The 20,734-nt window shown below is 57.4% G+C and overlaps 1 protein-coding gene across 5 annotated transcripts in view; it reads right to left on the reverse strand.

The window, feature by feature from the left end:
* SCAF4 (SR-related CTD associated factor 4) overlaps window positions 1–7,781 on the reverse strand; it is a 56,829-nt gene extending 49,048 nt beyond the window's left edge. For all 5 annotated transcript variants that reach the window (XM_054713378.1, XM_054713360.1, XM_054713370.1 and 2 more), the window contains exon 1: window positions 7,422–7,781. In XM_054713378.1, the coding sequence (XP_054569353.1) occupies window positions 7,422–7,451 (30 nt within the window). In that variant the 5' untranslated portion in view covers window positions 7,452–7,781. The remainder of the gene's footprint in view (window positions 1–7,421) is intronic.
* Window positions 7,782–20,734: the final 12,953 nt, after the last annotated feature.

Consider the following 20,734-nt stretch of genomic DNA (forward strand, 5'->3'; position numbering starts at 1 on the left):
TGCCTTCTGATTCTTCACTCCACTCCAGAGTTACAGTGGGTTTCTTGCTGAATTCTCTACCACCTGTCCAATGCGTCATTAGAATATCAACGTTTCTAGATATATTTAGCTATCTTTTCACAAGCACCAATAAAGACCCCGACTATAAAGCAATGAGACATAATCAGTAAGTCATACAAATACTGAATAGGATGAAGGTGACCAGGGTATAAAAAATTATAATAGTTTGTGAAATCTTCTAGTTCTCAAATAAAAATCCTAACAGGCCCCGGCTGGGTAACTCAGTTGGTTAGAGCGTCGCCCCTATACACCAAGGGTGTGGGTTTGATACCTGGTCAGGGCACCTGTAAGAAGCAACCAGTGATGCATAAATAAATGAAACAACACATCGATGTCTCGCTCTCTCTCTAAAGTAAAATATATGTATAGTAGCACTACACTGTTTTGTTTTTTTAAATATTTTTTATTGATTTCAAAGTGGAAGGGGGAGGGGGAGAGAGAGAGAGAGAGAGAGAGAGAGAGAGAGAGAGAGAGAGAGAGAGAAACATCAATGATGAGAGAGAATCACCGATGGGCTGTCTCCTGCACACCCCCCACTGGGGATCGAGCTTGCAACCAAGGCACATGCCCCTGGCCAGAACCGAACCTGAGACCCTTTGGTCCGAAGGCTGACGCTCTATCCACTGAGCCAAACCAGCCAGGGCCCTACACTGTTAATTACACTTTATATTAACACAGAAACGTAGACGTCTCTCCTGGCCTAAGCTTTCAACAGATCTTGGTCAGGCCTAATCCTAATGCAAATTTAATAATTATTAATTCTACCTCTTCTGTAGTTCCACAGGAACAGAGTATTGTTAATCAATATTACCAAAATTCTGAACTTTTGACAGGTAAGCTGCTTCTTCTATATACTTGATGACATAGCTTGTTTATCTCATCATTAAAGTTGTATGGTTTGCTCTGAAGTGTGCTAAAAAAAGAATTCAGCATATTATCTCTACGAATGTTAGAACACATACTAAGGCTCATCATTTATGTGACAACGTTTTTCATACCGAGTTACCAAGGTGTACTTAAAGTGAGGTTTGAATGTGTGCAGTTACCTACAGAAAAGTTACCTGGAATATTGAAGTGAACAGCATTCACTTGCACTCCATGACAGAGAATAACCTATAACAGCCTATAATTTACATTTGGTGAACCCCCCTCCCCCCCCCGCACACACAATCAACCACTATTTTGTCACCTTTCTATTCCGTGGTTTTGTCTCCTGAACTAGAGGCCCGATGCACGAGATTCGTACAAGAGTAGGCCTTCCTTCCCCAGGCTGCCAGCACCGGCTTCACTCTGGCACCCGGCAGGCACCTGGGACCCGGCTTCCCTCGCAGCCCCAGCTTCATCCAGAAGGTCTTCCGGAAGGATGTCCGGTCTAATTAGCATATTACGCTTTTATTATTATAGACTGTTTCACAAGATTTTATAAGCCAACTTTTCCATCTTCCCAATCTTCCTCTGAATCAGCTCCTTATCATGTGCCCGTGTAATTTTTTTTCTAAACAAAATCCTTTACAAAATGATAGCCAAGGAGGGGATATTCTCAACAGGAACAGAGGTGACAGAAGCTGTGCAAGCCAGCTGCATGCCACTCCCCGTGACGCAGACTGCTGCTGCGGAGAGCCAGAGCTTAACTCCCAACGCCCGGACTTCCTGGATGACAGCACAGCGTGGCCACGCGAGGCGGAGAAACACCAGCCTCTTCAGCGGTCCTGGTCTGCCGCCTCCTGCGCTCAGGAGCCCTGTGCCGCGCCTTTGCGTTTCTTCAGACAGACCTCGGAGAAGAGAGGAAGGACCAAACAACCGAAGATCCACATTACAGGTAAAAGACACCGTTCTCATCCTGCGGCCTAACTGAGAAGACAACCACACCCAGGAGTCAAAGGTGAAACAGACAGTCAGCCATACACACCATTTCCAGCGGGACCGGCGGGGACTCACCTCTCCTAACGTATTTTGTTTAAGGACAACAGGGCGGCTCCAGATGGTCCGCTCCTGCGGGAAGTGCACGCCATCCACGCCCATCAAGTCCTCACAGAGCTCACTCTGGCTGTAAGGACACTAGGAAGACGAACGGGCTGAGAGCACCCGTCTTCCTCCTGCACGTCATGTGGCGTCCATCACGTCCACACCAGCACCGCACTCTTCAACGAGTGCCCAGGGGTCTGGGTCCCTCCGGGTGGTTGTGCGGTAAAAGCTGTTTCCACACGAACACCAAGACATCCCTTCCATTCATTTCCTCACAGGCTACAGCAATTACCAGAAGCTGTATGGTGTGTGTAATGCGAGAGAGAAGTCGTTGCTAAAAACCCAGCTTCTATTAAACCAAAATTTAAATGAGATTTGCAAAATGTGAAACAATGCCACTCTTCTCACTAACTTTTTGTTTTGAAAACCGTTTTCATTAACAATGTTACTTATACCCCGGTCGGTATGCTCAGTTGGTTAGAGTGCCATCCAATATGCCAAGGCTGCAGGTTCAATCCCCGGTCAGGGCACATACAACAATCAACCACTGGTGTGGCTCAGTGTCTGAGCGTTGACCTATGAACCGGGAGGTCACAGTTCGATTTCCAGTTGGGGCCCGTGCTGGGTTGTGGGCTCAGTCTCCAGTGGGGGGTGTGCAGGAGGCGGCTGATCAGTTCTCTCTCATCCTTGATATTTCTGTCTCCGCTCTCTCTCTCTCTTCCTGTCTAAAATCAATAAAAATATTTTTTTAAAAAAATCAACCAATGAATACATAAATAAGTAGAACAACAAATCGTTTCTCTCTCAAATCAATACATTTTTAAAAATGTACTTGTGTTTCCATGCAACAGGTTATTTTCAATGCATTTTCAGCTTAAATTTCTAATATGGTAAATATCAATAGATCTAATCCACAGATACAAAAGCTCTGTGATCCTTAACTTTGATGAGTTGAAAGGAGTCAAAACCCAAAGTTTGAGAACTCTTACACAAGGAGATGTTTAAGAATGGTCACTGCAGTGTTTGTCAGCAAAAGATGAGAAACAACCTAACCGTTTATCAACTGGGGAACCAGATAAATAAGATGCAATTTATTCAAAGGATGGCATATCACACAGCAGTTAGAATGAACTAAATCTTATTATATAGTATTAATGTTTGAGCAAAAAACCACATTGCCGAATACACGACCCATGTGTATCATCAGAACACAGAATAATGTATTTTGTTTAAGAACCACAGAGATTGATAATCCATTATTTGCTTCTGATGGGGAGTGGTGGGAGGAAGCAGGGGGCAGATATGTCCTTTTGAATTTAGAGAAGATTGATTAAAGGCTAAAAATGCAACCGATGGATTAGAATATCCCATTATAAACTTCATTCATTCAACAATGGGAGTGCACAAACATCGCAGAACACAACTAAGAAGTGGCCACCACTGATCACTGATCTTTTCATCTTTACAACACTTAACGCCGTCTCACCAAAAGGTGCTGTAAACGGGCGTCTTGATAGCCTCTCCCTTTTCATCTTCTTTCTACCCCAGAAGCTGACCTGTTTTACCGGAGCTTCCAATCTCCTTCCTCAGGCACAACTCGGCTCCACGTTACCCACCCTCGTTTCTTTAAACTGCGCTTTTCTCTACTTGCCTCCTCCAACATCCCAAGTTCCCGTCCGTCTAACAGACACCACTCACTAAGCCAGACCTTGGATCCGTAAGCATACACAAGGCAGCACCAGTGCCTACCACACTGCTGACCGCTCTGCCTTCCCTTCGTCCTTGAATCCCTCACAATCAAACTTTAAAGACTACTTTACCTTTGCTACCTTACTTCATCTTCCCCATCACCTTGTCACCTTAAACTTCAGATCCCATTACGCTAAAAAATTTTAGACACCTTTTTCTTAAGTCTTAACCTGTGACCACTCTCCTGATACCACACGAACCATCCTCTCCAGGTAACAAGTATGACGGGAGATCTGCATTCAAATCCCAGTATGCCCTTGGGCGAGTCATTACTTCTTTAAAGATCCGTTTCCTCATTTATAAATGGGTGTCTAGGTGAGGTTGTAGAAATATTAAATTAGGTATGTATAAAGTGCCTGACATCCCATCGATGCGTATTCAACAGTCATTCCTTCTCTCCCCGCCCCAACTTTCCTCATGGCACATGTGAGTGACTCCGGGAGTCTGCCTTGAGCTTTTTTGAATGCTTCCAAGTTTGAGTCCTAGATGCCCAACTGAAGGCCAAAAGTTCCACATGACTTTCCAATGTAACTGCTCCAAAACCAGACACACACCCTCCGCTAACTATGCTTTGGTGACCGCTTCCCTGTGTCCGTGGCATCACCTCTCCCCGCGCTGAGAACGTGGGCAAAGGTGCTTCCTGAGCCTACAGATGCCAAGGTCAGGGGTTCCTCTGGCCACCAGTGCCTCCTCTCCTCACACCACAGCCAGGCCACGCTCAGAGTCTGTGCCACACTTCCCCACACCTCTGCCCTCCACCAGACACCCTACAAGTCAGCAAGTGTCATGACTGTATCATTCAACTTACAGCCTTCAGTTTATCCACAGCCCAAAAAGGAGTTCAAACACGAGACACGAAACTTGTCAGGTCACCAACTCCTTCACCGTCCTCACTTCCCAGCAGTCAGCCGTCTGGTCACTTATCCCAGCAGTGACCCCTCAATTGCGATGTCTACACCTTTTTCTCTTCTCAAGTCCTGTGTTTGATAAAGGCCCCAAAGAAAGCTGTTCCAGCACACATTAAAAGCACTCCCTGGTCGGTGTGGCTCAGCTGGTTGGAGCATTGTCCTGTATGCCGAAAAGTTTCGGGCTGAATCCTCGGTCAGGGCAGGTACGGAAGGCAACAGATCGATGTGTCTGTCTGTCTGTCCCTCCCTCCCTCCCTGTATTGGACCAGACTCCCCGGGGCAGATCCTCAGTAGCGCCACTGGTAGTGCCACGGTGTCAGGGCGCAGCTGCGTGGGCACTCTGAAGTTTGTGAAGTAACGATAGGCTTGGGAGAGTTGAGGCCTCAGAGCACGGATCGACAACATTCGCGAATGGGGAGAAATACTGTGACTCAAGCGGCACAAGATGGACTTTAAATTCAGACTGACTTCTCCAGAAGACAGTTTTCTCCAGAGGAGAGTTGGAATTGACAACGTAACACCTGACATAATGCAACTTGAAGTTCATAAAGACTAGAACGGAAACGAACATTATTTGAGAAAAATGAGCAATACTCAAATTTTTATTTTGTACATTTAAAAAGGATAAAATACCATTTCCCTTTTTCATGAAGTCTATATCATTCCTATTTTTGATTTTTTGAAGTAAAAGCTATAATCATCACTTTTTCAGAACATGAGAGCCTTTTCTTAACTTCCATAATGCCTACATCAGAATTAAGTACTTCTCATCTTTTTTTAAATATTTTTTAGAGAGAGGAAGGGGAGAGAGAGAAACACTGACTTGTTCCACTTATTTTTGCGCCCATTGGTTGACTCTTGTACGCGCCCTGGCTGAACCAACCTGCAACCTTGGCGCATGCAGCCGGCGCTCTGACCAGCTGAGCCGCGCAGCCAGGGCATACACACTGCCGATCCTCACACACTAGGACGGCCACTGAGTGTTCGGTAAGCGGTGTGCTCTCCCTCCTGGGAGCACACCCCCGCCTGCCCTCTCCTTCCCCCACAGGCGAGCGTCTCCTAAACTCTCAGGGACCCCACCACACTTGCAATCAGGGGAGCAACGGGGCGTGGCAGCTTGTCCGGCTAACCCCCTAACTCTGTCTCCGAGGCCCCCTTTGCTGCCTTTCCCAAGCCGGTCCCGTTTCGCTGTCCACAGCCTTAACAAATGTCTCTCAAAATAAAACACGAGCCCGGCTGGTCTCGCGCAGTGGACAGAGTTGGCCTGCAGACTGGGCACAAGCCCGGGGGGCGGGCTCCATCCCCAGTGGGAGGGCGTGCAGGGGGCAGCCTGACCAATGACTCTCTCTCATCATGGATGTTTCTCTCTCTCTCCCCCTCTCCCTTCCTCTCTGAAACCAATAAATATGTATTGTAAATAAATAACCTGTAAGTTTTATCTTGGGAAAGAAGTGAACTCATCTTGAAGAAACTGCTGTCCATTTGTGTAAATTCTCATGCTTTCCACAAGCACCTGCCGCAGAAGGAGAGGGACTGCCTGGCCTGGTGACCCGCACGCCCGTGAGTTGTGCCTCCGGGACCCAAGTCAGCTTCCAGCCCTGCCTCCCGGAGCCCTGTCCCCTGCTCCGGCCAAACACCAGGAAATACAGAATAACCTGCACAGCCTGACGGCGGGCCCTCGGTCACTGACATAAATGCCTCACCGCGCCGCTGCACCCCAAAACTAATCTAATATCGAATGTCAACTGTAACTGAAAAAAAAAAAAATACTTTTTTTTAAAAAATGGAACTATGTCATCGCTTTGAAAAAACAACACTACCGAACTTTGCAAGACCCCGTCCACCACCCGCGGCAACCCTGCGGGCACACGTGGAAGACAGCCATCTCCAGCGAACCCCGCGGGCGGGCCCGGCCTCCCCTCCCGGCCGGGGGCCGGGGGTCCCCATCGGGCTCTCCCCGCCAATCACAAGTTCTCCCCGCGCAGGTGGGGAGCCAGCCGGCCCACGCGACCCCGGGGGAGGCGGCAAGTTTCCGACGCCCCATAGGACGCCTCGGACCACCGCGTCCGGACGTTTAAACGCCGGTCCGTGTGCAGGACCTGCCGGGGGAGAGCCCACGGCCCGCGGCAGGCTCCACCCGGGCCGCACTGAGGCCCCGGCCCGCCGCCCTCCCACTCCCACCCGGGAGACGCGGTGAGTGCAGCCCAAGGCGGCGGCGGCCGGGGCCGGGGTCGGGGACGGGGCCGGGGCCGGCTCCCGGCGGACTCGCGTTTCCCATTCAACTTCGGGGTGTCACGCCGGGCTCCGGAGCCCCCGGGGGTGCGGCGTGCGCGACCGCACAGGACCAGGGCCCCCCGTCCGTCCGTCCGTCCGTCCGTCCGCCGGCCCCGTGTCCCGGGGGCGCGAGGCCAGAGGCAGGAGCAGCCCGCGCTTCCCGCCCGGGATCAGAGTCCAGCGGCCGCGGCCGAGCTCAGGAGCCCGGGCCGCGGCCGCTCCCGCCCCGCCTCCGTCCCCCGCGCCGCGCACGGGGCCGCCGGGAGCGGGCAGGCGAGGCGAGGCGCCGCGCGGACCGGGACGCGGCCGAGGTCGCCGCCGGGCCGTGGGGGAGGGGAGGCCCCGCCGCCGCCGCTCCCGGGCCGCAGCCCTTGGCGCGGGCCCGGCCGCCGGAGCCGGAGGCGGAAGCGTCCCGCCGGCCCCGCCGCAGCCCCGGCGCGGGGAGCGGCGCCCGCCCGGCCTCACCTCCTGGTTGAAGGCGTTGACGGCGTCCATGTTCGCGCTGCGGCGGCGGCGGCCGGGCCGCGGTCACATAGACCTCGCGCGGGGCGGAGGGGCCGGCCCGGCGGGCGGGGGCGGAGCGGCGGGCGGGCCGAGCAGGAAGCGGGGCGGCGGGCGGGCGGCGGGCCCCTCAGCGCCGTTCGCGGGCGGAGGAGCGGGCGGCGGCGGCGGCGCTGGGCCCCAACATGTCGGTCCGGCGGCGGCTGCGCTCCGCGTCTCGCTGGTCGGCCCGCGCCCACTCCTCTGGCCACACGGCCTGGCCGGCGAGCGGCGGCCTCCTCAGCCTCCGGCTGCGGGATGGCGGCAGCGGCCCGAGTCCACGCCGCGCGGAGCACCCTGGGACGGCTCGGGCCTCCCGGCGCTTCCGGTGCCCGCGCTGGCCCCGCCCCAACGCGCGCCGGCCCCGCCCCTACGCGCGTCGGCCCCGCCCGGCCCTGCGCGCCGCGTTACGGGCGCGTGACGCCGACCCCCGCGCTTTCCCGCCCGCGGGTCGCGGGACACCGAGGCGTCTCCGTGGGAGACGGCGCCCGGCATGGCTGAGCGCGGAGCTGCCGGCGCTGGTCCCGCTCCCGCCGGCCGTGCGGGCGCCGAGCCCGGAACAAAGGGCCGGGCCGTGCGTCTGCGGCCCCGCAGCCCTGCCGCGCCGCCCGGGGCTGCCGCCGGCCTGGCCCCTCCGGGCGAGGCGAAGCGCCGGGAGGATTACGGCCTGAGGGGCCCCCGCCCCGGGAACAGCCGGTGCCGCCGGGGACGGGGCTCGCCAAACCCGGACGTGGACGCCTCAAACGCCTGGTTTCTTTGTCGGTGGAAGGACCTCGCCCTGATTCACTGCCCCGAGCACCGGCCGTCCCCCAGGCACCGGGCTGGGCGGGCAGACGGAAATAAAAGACGATTTCCCTGCCTTCAGGACTCCGTGAGTGGGTTGGCAGGCAATGAGAGACGGTAGCTGAGGCGGGGTAGGTGTTCGGGCAGAGACCCTGGGCCAGAGACAGGGGTTCTTCCGGCTGGAAGTCCAGGAGGGCTTCTCGGAGGAAGCGGCACCTGCCCCGCATCCGGAAGCAGCAGCGGCGGCGTTTGGAGACGTTCCAGCCTGAGGTGGACAAGCCCTGTGGCGTCGGCGCACCCCGAGGAGGACCTGCTGGAGCCGGGCCAGGTGGGCCAGGTCCTGAAGTCTGTGCCACTCCCAGGAGTTTGGATTTTGTCCCCAAAGAGGTGGGGAGACGCTGAAAGGATGTGAGAGAGGTGGTGCCCTGCAACGGGCTCTTTTCCAAGGAAGGCGTGGAGCGGCAAGAGGGGGGTCTGGGAGAGACTGGCCCCAGGCCAGTGGTCGGCAAACGGCGGCTCGCGAGCCACATGCGGCTTTTGGCCCCTTGAGTGTGGCTCTTCCACAAAATACAGTGCTATTGAAACTTCGTGGCCCGTGCGCAGAAGTCGGTTTTCGGCCTGGGCGAGTCTATTCTGAAGAAGTGGCGTTAGAACACTCAAGGGGCCAAAGAGCCGCATGTGGCTCGCAAGCCGCCGTTTGCCGACCACTGCCCTAGGCCCACGGGGTGCTGAGAGCTCCGGGCACCGGGGCGAAGGGGAGACGAGGTCAGATGTTGAAGAAGTGGGATGGGGGCCATGTCGCCCAGTTGGGTGGAGCATGGTCCTGCGACACCAAGGCTGTGGGGTCCGGCCGAGGCAAGGCACATACAAGGAGACTCAACCAGTGAATGAATAAATAAGTGGAACTGCAAACCGATGTCTCTCTCTCTAAAAGCCATCAATTCATAATAAAAGAGAGGTGGCCCCAGCTGGATTGGCTCAGTGGATAGAGCGTCGGCCTGCGGACTGAAGGGTCCCGGGTTCGATTCCTGCCAAGGGCACATGCCCGGGTTGCAAGCTCGACCCCCAGGAGGGGGCATGCAGGAGGCAGCCGATGGATGATTCTCTCTCATCACTGATGTTTCTCTCTCTCTCCCTCTCCCTTCCTCTCTGAAATCAATAAAAATATTTTTTAAAAGAAAAAAAGAAAGACGGTTTAGGTTCGGCCTTGAACGATGTGGGTGGTTGGCTTTCTGTCCGTTTGGGGGATCTGTGGGTTTGTGTGAAGGCAGGGTAAGAGTTAACACCTGTGCATCGCTCACACGGGCCAGGGTCGATCTGACACGCTACTCTGTTATTTAATCTCCCTCCCAGGCTTCCGTACGCGTGAGTGGCTGAGGGTAATACCCCTGTGTTCCACGTGAGGAAGTGGGGCCCATTCAGTTAACTAAAGTGAATTAAATGACTTCCTTCTGGGGCCTGTGGAGTTTGAGTTGCCCCTGGGGCAAATAAATGAAGATGTCTCGGAGGCAGCTGGGTAAGGCAGGTGGCGTCCGGAGAGGGCTGTGAGGAGGCAGAGCTCTGGGAGGGGTCAGCACACAGCTGATGGGGGAGGGGGGCTGTGGGGGGCACAGGTACGCAGGGGTCAGGGCAGGAAAATGGCACGGAGGAGCCGTCAGCCCCGCCCATGCTGAAGGAGGAGTTAGCAAGGTAAGGCGGACGGTACCTGGGGGCACCTCAGACTGCACCAGGGAGAGCAGAAGGCGCCAGGGGAAGCTGCCGGGCCAAGGGAGGGGCTTGTTTCTCTTAAGACGAGACCAACGAACTCTTTTTTTACAAAAAAACTATATATATATATATATATATATATATATATTTTTATTTTTTTTTACAGAGGAAGGGAGAGGGATAGAGAGTTAGCAACATCAAAGAGAGAGAAACACCAATTCAGCTGCCTCCTGCACACTCCCCACTGGGGATGTGCCCGCAACTACGGTACATGCCCTTGACCGGAATCGAACCTGGGACCCTTCAGTCTGCAGGCCGATGCTCTATCCACTGAGCCACACCGATCAGGGCCAAAAATATATTCTTACTGATTTCAGAGAAGGGAGAGGGAGAGAGAGGATAGAAACATCATGATGAGAGAGAATCATGGATCAGCTGCCTCCTGCACACCCACACTGGGGATGGAGCCCGCAACCCGGGCATGTGCCCTGACCGGGTATCGAACCCTGACCTCCTGGTTCATAGGTTGACGCTCAATAACTGAGTCACACCAGCCGGCAAACATACTCTTAATTATAGAAGGAACAAAGTAGACCCCAAATATCCTTCCCAACAGCCCCCCCTTCCCCCCGTCATCTACTTCATAGCATTACCATTTTACTGGTAATCTCTCAGCCAAACTATCATGTTTTTCAAACCCATTTGCTTCGGTGCGAGTTGTCATCTGTAGGAGCACTGACGCTGGGTTAGAAGATGCGGTTTTAGTGTCCCGCTCCCTTAGCTTTCGGATAGCCCATCGTCTGCCCAACACTATCCAGGGTCCCGCCCCGTTTCCAGCCGACCGCCCGGCACAGCCCAGCCCTGTCCTTCCCTGGGCGGGTCTGGGACGGGCCGGTCCGGCTTTGTGCTCATGGACCGTCCCTTCCTGCTCCTCCCAGTAAACAGGCCCGTTTGGCATCTGGTTGGTGTTCAGACATCACCTCCTTTCACTTGTTAATCACTTGCCCGCACCTACTCCGTGCCAGGCCCTGTGCCGGCAAGCTGCCCGCTCCTCCCAGCCAGACTCCCGCTCCTCCCCATGCTTCCTCGGCCCGGGGTCTCACCTTGTGCTGCTATTATCTGAAATAAAGTCTGCGTGACTCCAGCATGCTCTGCCCCCACCGTCCTCTGCCCTTTCAGTGAACAGGAGTAAAACTTAAGAACGGGAGCACAGACCTAGCCGGTGTGGCTCAGTGGGTAGAGCATCGGCCTGCAAACTGAAAGGTCCCAGGTTCGATTCCGGTCAGGGCACATGCCCGGGTTGTGGGCTCGATCCCCAGTGGGGGGCTTGCAGGAGGCAGCCCATCAATGATTCTCTCATCGTTGATGTTTCTATCTCTCTGTCTCTCTCTCTCTCTCCCTTCCTCTCTGAAATATATAATATATTCTCTGAAATCAATAAAAATATGTTTTTTTTTTTTAAAGAATGGGAGCACAAAGCCCCAGGGGTCCTTCCCCTCCGTTCATATAGGCAGTCTTCTGGGGAATGGATGTGGTAAGTTTGAGATATTGAGCCGGAGTGGGGGAGGCTTGTGGGAAGGTGGCGGGTTAAGCCTCAGACAGTTTGCATATGCGGTTCATCTTTGCCAGTAGCTAATAAAGGAAATCATTTCCCTCGGCCGTTTCCTGTCCTACTTAAGAAGTGGGGTCTAAGCCCCAGGCCGGTGTGGCTCCGTGGTCTGGCGTTGTCCCGTGCGCCAGGAGCTTGCCAGTTCCACTCCTGGGCAAGGGCACGTGCCTGGCTTGTGGGTTCCATCCCGAGGAGGGGGCGTGCAGGAGGCAGCCGATCAACGTTGTGTCTCACATTAATGTTTCTCTCACTCTTTCCCTTCCCCTTCCTCTCTCTCTCAAAATCGATAAACTATCATTTAAAAAAAAAAAAAAAAAGAATTGGGATCTAAGTTTCTTTTTCCAAAATTGGAAGCATTAAGATCAAGTCCTGACTGAAGTGACGTGTCACTTTCCAACACCACACGACCCGCTCTAACATTCGTTCATTCACAGAGCACACACGGGCCCCCTAAAGGACGGGCGCCGGCGAGGGGCCACCCTGGGCTGGGGGTGCAGGAATCCTGGGGAGCAAAACCGCTCCTTCCTCCACTCCTCAGAGGCCGGCGGCTGCCCTGATGCGGAGCATTTGCTCACCTGCAAGTTGGCCAGAAGCACACGCCCCTGTCCTGTTTGAGGAGAGACGGTTTTGTTGTGGTCTAGTCGCTGTTTATGCCTGCGTTTACCTTTCTTATCTCCCTGGAGGGGCCTCCAGCACGAGGCTGAGGGAGAGTGAGAGCGGGCACCTCTATCTGCTGGGCCATCTCCAGGCAAACATTCCTTCTCTGCTGCCGGCCGGCCGCCACCGGCTTCCGAAGCCCTGTCACGGGGGGAAGTCCCCTTCCAGTGCTTCCTGAGAGGTGGCTGTTTTCTATCCTTTTAAACCATGGGTGGGTGTGGAACTTTGTCCGATGCTGTTTGCATGTCTGTTGAGCTGCTCATCTGGTTTTTCTACTTTATTCTGTTATGTGGGTGAATCACACTGATGTTTGTTGTTTTTTAAAAATATATATATTTTTAAATATATTTTTTATTGATTTCAGAGAGGTAGGGAGAGGGAGAGAGATAGAGAGAAACATCAATGATGAGAGAGAATCATGGATTGGCTGCCTCCTGCACGCCCCCTACTGGGGATCGAGCCTGCAACCCAGGCATGTGCCCTGACCGGGAATCAAACCTGGGACCCTTCAGTCCGCAGGCCGGCGCTCTATCCACTGAGCCACACCAGCCCGGGCTCCTCCATCTCTTGAATAGATTCTTCGCAATTAGCATCCTCGACCCTCTGGTGCGATTCCTCCCATGTGACGCTGGGCATGGCTGTGGCGTCTTGGTTTTGAAATGAAATCTACAGCGAAGAGACGGACAGGTGGAGATGTTCCACTGAGCCTCCCAGGGGGCGGGGCTTCCCGTCTCTTCCTGGGCTCCGGCAGTTTCCAGAGGACGATGCCTTCTCTACGGGGCTGGTTAATCGACCTGGGAAGCCCCCCGAACCTGCAACCCAGGCACATGCCCTTGGCCCGGGACCCTTCAGCCTGCGGGCCCGTGCTCTAACCACTGAGCACCGGCTGGGCTGGCCGATTCTTTGGCTGGGCGAGTCTCTGCTTTAAGCAGGCCAGCATCTTTCTCAGGAAGAAGCCGGGCCAGGGAGCGGGGGGTGAGCCCCGGGAAGGAAACCCCCGCGTCTGTACGTCCTGGGCTGTGCCGTGAGCAGCCGGAGAGGCTGCAGAGCGAGGTGGAGCGCAGGACCCTGCAGGCGTGAACAGGACAGACGCGTGTCAGGCACGGAGCGGAGCGGTGCTTTCCTGCATCCCCGCCCGGGTCCGCCCGGAGCGGCCCGGTTGCTGTTCTGGTGCCGGAGGAGGCAGCTGAGGCTCTGGTGCAGAGCAGAGCCGGCTCACCCGGCGCCCGACTCACCCGGGGGCTCCCTGGTGCTGCACCTTCTGCTCCCCGGAGCGCAGCGGCCGAGCTCACGTCACCTCAGTGCCTGGTCTTTAGACGTCATCTCCCTCCTCGGAGCCTCCGGGTGGTCGTCTGTGGAGTGGGGTGACAGAGGCCCTGGGCGCCAGGCCCTCCCGCATCGCCTCGCAGACCCATGGAAGAGGGTCGGGTCGCAGGAAGGCGAGCCGCTGGGCTCCGCCGATGTCAGCCACGCCGCGTGTCTCGGGGGAGACCGCGTTAGGCTCTGAGCCCGGGAGACCTCTCGCAGCAGCTCTCCGTCTGCAGACTAAAAATACTGCGCAGTCACACGGGAGATGTTTGCTGCTTCTATTTTAAGGGTTCAACTTTCTCTCCAGCATCGTCTGTAGGTGGGCAAACCTCAGCAAGCTTCGGTTCCCCAAATCAGCCTCCTGATTTGCATGGGGGGGGGCGTGTTGAGGGAGCTCAGTTTACTGCCGTGCAGCCTGTCATGGTCTTTGCTGGGAGACAGGGGGGTCCTGGGGGCCCAGTGGGTGGTCCCAGCTGGGATGGAGCTGAGCCCCGATCCGAAGCCACGTGACCTTGGCCAGGCTCTTTCATCTCTGCTCTCGGGCTCCCCCTGCATGATGGGGCTTTTCCTCTAAGGCCTCCCCCCGCCCCCACCTGACACACACACACTGCAGCTTAACAACCATCGCCAACCGTGTTCAGCAAAAGTGAGCACCTGCTGAAATGTCTGCCTCGGAGCTCTGCCCGGGGGGTCCGCGCTGAGTGGTGGTGGACAGTTCTCTTTCTGCTCCAGCGCTTCCTGCCGCCCGTTACCTGTCCACGTCCCCCCTTTTTTAAATATACTTTTACTGATTTCAGAGAGGAAGGGAGAGGGAGAGAGAGAGAGATATCAATGATGAGAGAGAATCCTTGATGGGCTGCCTCCTGCACGCCCCCTACTGGGAATCCAGCCCACAACCTGCTGGGCATGTGCCCTGACCAGGAATTGAACCGTAACCTCCTGGTTCATAGGTTGATGCTCAGCCATGGCGCCACCCCGGCCAGGCCACCTGCCCCCCTTTCCGCTCTACTGATGTGGGTGAGATGCCCGTGGGCCTTTCGCTGTGCGGGGTCCTGGGCCTGAGATTGGCAGGCAGAGGTCGGAGCTGTGAGAGGTACATTGGGAGCCGGCGGGCTTTGGAGGCAAAAAGTGTGAGTCGACACGTGATAAACAGGAGCAAACGGCCCTGACCGGTGTGGCTCAGTGGATAGCGCGTCGGCCTGCGGACTGAAGGGTCCCGGGTTCGATTCCAATCGGGGGCATGTGCCTTGGTTGCAGGCACATCCCCAGTGGGGGGTGTGCAGGAGGCAGCTGGTCGATGTTTCTCTCTCATCGATGTTTCTGGCTCTCTGTCCCTCTCCCTTCCTCTCTGTAAAAAATCAATAAAATATATTTTTCAAAAAAGAGCAAACCGCTGGAAAAGGGGGGAGAGAATGTGCGTCTAGGAAGAGGCCTGACACACAGGATAGTGAAAAGGGGGTGCTGGGCCCCAGTTAGCAATCCCCAGACACCAGCAGGGTGTCCAAGAATTCAGCTCGACTCTGGCATTATGTACCTGGAGCTGGAACCCTGTTCCGCAGGTGAAGGGCTCCGTCCCGCGAGGCCGCCCTCCCCGCGGACGCCGGTAGCCAGGTCACCGGCGATGCTGACCCACTGGCTGCAGATTGGAGCCCTAACGGTTCCCGCCGCGGTCCGACCCCTTTGCCAGAATGGCTCACAGAACTCGCGAACGCCTGTGTCCTCGCTAGCTTAGCGACTGGGTCCGCAGGAAATGGAAGGCCACGGATCCACAGCCAGACGAAGAGGTGCAAAGGGTGAGCGCCTGAGCCACGGAGCCTCTGTCCTCGTCCTTGGGGACAGGATGGCACGGGGAAGCAGCCCCCCCCCCAAAAAAAAAATAAAAGGGCCAACGGACTGCCCTGCTGGGTTTTGTTTTCTTAAAATATATTTTTATTGATTTCAGAGAGGAAGGGAGAGGGAGAGAGATAGAAACATCAATGATGAGAGAGAACCATGGACCGGCTGCCTCCTGCACGCCCCACACTGGGGATGGAGCCTGCAACACGGGCCTGTGCCCTGACCGGGAATCGAACCGGCGACCTCCTGGTTCCTGGGCCGGGCTGTCCTGGGTTTGTAAGGGGGCTTCATATAGTCATGATTGACCAAGTCATTGCCCTGGTGACTGACCGCCATCTCCTCCCCTCGCCCCTCCCCAGAGGCGGGGAGGGCGGGGCGGGACCGAAGGTTCTCAATCTCTAATCACAGGTCGGTTCTCCTGGCAACCAGTCCGCACCCTCGAGTGCGGTCCCTCCTTCACCTGGTGACAGCGCAGCAGACACCTCCCGCACTCAGACTCGTAGGGAATCCTTGGGATGGAGGAGCGGGGAGCAGGAGCCGGGGATGGAGACCAAACAGCTTCTACATCTCACATCCCGCTGGTTCCAGAGACCCTGGGGCCCCGCTGGGCTCCGGAGGCCCCGCTGGCCTGGCTGTGGCGGCTGGCACTGCATTTTGTTGCTGTTAATCCTCCCCTGAGGGTATCTGCCCGTGGATTTTTAGAGAGCGTGGCAGGGAGAGAAACATCGATCGGTTGCCTTCCACATGCCCCGACCAGGGCTGGGGATCGGGCCTGCGACCCAGGTACCTGCCCTTGACCGGGATCAAACCCAGGACCCTTCTGTCCGCAGGCCGACGCTCTTTCCACGGAGCCACACCGGCCAGGGCTACATGCTAAGAGGAAGATCAGATCGTGCTGTTTCCCTGCTTAACACTCTCCTGGGGCCGCCGTCGGAGATGCTGGACGTGGTGGAGCGTCAGGCTGGTTCCTCGGCCCTCGCGCTGCCGTCTTGGTCCTTGGGTTCTGACGTCGGAGCTCCGCTCTGTCCTCCGGCCTCGCTCACCCACCGTCTCAGCGAGAAGTGCTTCTGCGAAGGATGCGGGGACCCTGCGGATGAAGGCAACACCTTCATCTCCCTTCGCCGGCGGGATGGGGGGAGGGAGGGGGGGCGGGAAGGGGGTCCGCGTGGATGGGTGCAGAGCCCTCCCAACCAAAGGAGGGCGGTGGCTCCTTCCTGCCTCTCCTCCGACCGCCTCTTCCCACCAGCCGGGCGGACACCGGCGAACCACAACGCACTGGCTCGCTCCCCTTTTAAATGTAAGAAACGACCCCTGGCTGGTGCGGCTCAGTGGATAGAGCGTCGGCCTGCAGACTGAAGGGTCCCAGGTTCGATTCTGGTCAAAGGCACAGGCCTGGGTTGTGGTCTCGACCCCCCAGTGTGGGGTGTGCCAGAGGCAGCCGATCCATGATTCTCTCTCATCATTGATGTTTCTGTCTCTCCCTCTCCCTTCCTCTCTGAAATCAATAAAAGTATAAATAAATAAATAAATAAAAATATCCTAATATATAAAGAGCCAGGGTCCGTAACGTCCAAAACGACCGAACGCCCGGCTGCACACGGAGCCGGCTCGGGTGGGCGGGGACTGGCACGTGGGCTGAACTGCTGACCTCTCGGTCCCTCCTGGGTCGTGGGCACCACGACGACACAGCACTGACTGCCGCCAAGGCGGGTGCGATGCGATTGGTCGGGGGGGGGGGCCCCCCATCACCCCACGGTCGCCCCACAGAGGGAGGCCCAGGCCACCGGCCGGGGGGCTCCGCAATCACCCCAAAGAGGGAGGCCCAGGCTACCAGGCCGGCGGCGGTGGGCGGGGCCTCCCTCTGCGGGGCAATCAATCGAGGGACTCCCGGATTGCGAGAGGGCGCAGGCCGGGCTGAAGGACCCTCCCCCTGCCGAGTGCACGAATTTCGTGCAGCGGGCCTCTAGTAAGAAATAAGACATTGCGGATAGAATGGGAGTTCCGTTGCTTCCTCCCAGCCCCTGCAGCCTCTCCTTCTGCTGTAAATTGGGCGAGTCTCCTCCTGGCCCGCCCGGAAGATGTGGTGTGTGCCCGAGGAGAGAGTGACGTGGGGACTGTGGGAAACGGAGTCACGTTAGCCAAGCGGCTACCATGATTGACATCACGAAGGCTGGGTGGCTCACATTCTAACTCGCCTGGGAACTGGGGCTCTTGAACTTTCCCGTCCCGCCTCCATGCCTGGCTAGAGGTCTGCACCCCAGGGAGACCGCTCATTCCCTCGGAAGGGCTCATGCACCCAGACCACCTGCCCGCCCCCCCAAAGGACTCCATCCACCTGCCATCCATCGTCCAGACCCCTGGACGTGGCCGGACCTCCTGGAGCCCATGGTCCTACCACCCGCCCCATCGCCCTGACGCCTGGGGTGACCGCCTGGGCCGGCCCCAGGCCGGGAACACGGGCTGAACGTTCTCCGGCGCACTTTTTGCCGTGAGAACCTGTAGCGTTTCTTCCCTCTCGAACACGCCGGGGCTTTGCCTGGCTGTGTCTCCAGTCTGCAGACTCTAAGGGCACGAGTAAGCCCGTCACTTATTGTAGCAAAGCCTGCAGACGCTGAGCTCGTTCGGCGGATCGTTAAGCATGTGTATACCTCTAACCATCTTCCGGAGATAAAATAGAGCATTATTTTATGTGCCTATGAAACAGGTTCTACACTAAATGTTCATTTTAAAGCATACTTTTCCCACTCCGAACTATATTCTTTAGCACTAACCACACACACACACACACACACACACAGATCTAGTTAATGTCTATCGCCGTGTCAAATTCTATCCTGTGGATATATCGCATTTTATTTGTCTATTTCTTTCTTTAAAATATATTTTATTGATTTTTTACAAAGAGGAAGGGAGAGGGAGAGAGAGTTAGAAACATCGATGAGAGAGAAACATCGATCAGCTGCCTCCTGCACACCCCCCTACTGGGGATGTGCCTGCAACCAAGGTACATGCCCTTGACCGGAATCGAACCCGGGACCCTTCAGTCGGCAGGCCGCTGCTCTATCCACTGAGCCACACCGGCTGGGCTCTATGGCATTTTTTGTCTGTTTCTGCACTGAGGGTTCCATGTGGAGGTGGTGCTGGGTGTGGCTGACAGGCAGGCATGGCGGCAGCGGCCTGGTGAGCAGGTCACGCCCCCACTTTTCCTGGTGGCTTCCTGCTCCCAGAGATCCCAATCCTGAGTCAGAACACCTACCGGCACCGCCCTGCGCTCACGGCCTGAGGATTTGTGCGGGTTGCCCTTTCACACGCTCCATTCACAGCCAGGGGGGCGCGGGCATTCTTTTCCTCGCCTGCTGCCTGGCAACCTTCTCCAGGGGCAGCTGATCACCACAGCAGGAGGCAGCCGGAGGGAAGGTTCTGGTGTCATCAGAGGCCAGATGTGGTGGCTGATGGAGATGAGATGAGGCCAGGCCGCTGTGGGCGCCGCCAGGCCCGCACTGGGAAGTGGCCTCTGGGACCGGCCTCCCTCCCTCCCTCCCTCCCTCCCTCCGGGTCCTGTGGGCCCTCAGGAGGCCAAGGAAGCCGGAGGTTTGGGAAAAGTGCTGTGGAGACTCACGAGGCCGTTAGTGTAGTGGGTGCAGCGGTGGCCGGCCCGCCCGCCCGCCCAGCCGCTCCCTAAGGTGGGCGTCGCCTGTGCTTAAAGAGCCCCCGGGGACAGCACCCCTGGCTGCGTAGGTGCCAGGCCTTTGCCAGGAGTTAGTTGCTCTGTCTCCCACAGAACAATTCTAGGGGGACCTGGGGGAGGGGGAGGGGGAGGGGAGTCAACAGAGCCAGGGAAAGAGATCCGAATCCCCAGCCTGAAAAGTGTGGCCCCGGGGGTGGTTATGGGGGTGGTTATGGGGGGGGGGCAGGGTGGTAATGGTGGCAGCTGCCAGCCCGGGGGTATAGCCAGCCCGGGGGGAGGAGGAAGCCGATGGTACAGGTAGGCCTGCTAGGGAAACGGTTCGCTCTCGTTGTTAATCCTCACCGAGGGCATTTTCTCCATTGATTTTTAGAGAGTGGAAGGGAGGGGAGGGAGGAAGGGGGAGAGTGAGAGAGAAACATTGACTGGTTGCCTCCTGCGTGTCCCTGGACCACGGCCCCGGGGATCGAACCTGCAACCCAGGGACAGGCCCTTGATCAGGAATCGAACCCACGGCCCTTCGGTCCCAGGCCGTTGCTCTAACCATTGAGCCCACCCAGGGCACTGTTTGCTGTTGATGAAAGTGCTTCCCCTGATAGCTGATGCAGCCGCCTCCCCCCTCCTCCCTCTCACGGTTTTCTCTTTCCCGTGACCCTCCCGGCTGAGGCCCGTGGGTGTCTGACGTGAGTGGTTGTGAGAGCGCCTGGAGGACCTTCTTCCTCCGCCCCCCCCCCGCCCTGCCCTGCCCTGCACACGCCTGCCACACGCCTGACCCTGTACGTCACTGCCCTGCACACGCCTGCCACACGCCTGACCCTGTACGTCACTGCCCTGCACACGCCTGCCACACGCCTGACCCTGTACGTCACTGCCCTGCACACGCCTGCCACACGCCTGACCCTGTACGTCACTGTCCCGTTAGTGAGCCTTCTGGGGTCCCCGCAGCCAGCCAGTGAAGGCGATGCTGGGGCCACCACCCACCCTCCCTCCCCCACCTTCACGTCCCCCACCCACCCTCCCCACCTACATGTCCCCTCACCCTCCGCACCTTCACAGCCCCTCACCCACCCTCCCTCCCCCACCTTCACATCCCCTCACCCTCCCTCCCCCACCTTCACGTCCCCCACCCACCCTCCCTCCCCCACCTTCACGTCCCCCACCCTCCGTCCCTCCCCCACCTTCACGTCCCCCCCACCTTCACGTCCCCCCCACCCTCCCTCCCCCACCTTCACGTCCCCCCCCCCCACCCTCCCCCACCTACACGTCCCCCCCACCCTCCCTCCCCCACCTTCACGTCCCCCCCACCCTCCCTCCCCCACCTTCACGGCCCCCCCCACCCTCCCTCCCCACCTACACGTCTCCCACCCGCCCTCCCCACCTTCACGGCCCCCCTCCCCCCCCCACCTTCACGTCCCCCCCTCCCTCCCCCACCTTCACGCCCCCCCACCCTCCCTCCCCCACCTTCACGGCCCCCCCCACCCTCCCTCCCCACCTACACGTCTCCCACCCGCCCTCCCCCACCTTCACGGCCCCCCCTCCCTCCCCCACCTTCTCGTCCCCTCCACCCTCCCCCACCTACACGTCCCCCCCCACCCTCCCTCCCCCACCTTCACGGCCCCCCCACCCTCCCTCCCCCACCTTCACGGCCCCCCC

This window comes from Eptesicus fuscus, chromosome 3 (assembly GCF_027574615.1).
Source record: "Eptesicus fuscus isolate TK198812 chromosome 3, DD_ASM_mEF_20220401, whole genome shotgun sequence".
Lineage (NCBI taxonomy): Eukaryota > Metazoa > Chordata > Mammalia > Chiroptera > Vespertilionidae > Eptesicus > Eptesicus fuscus.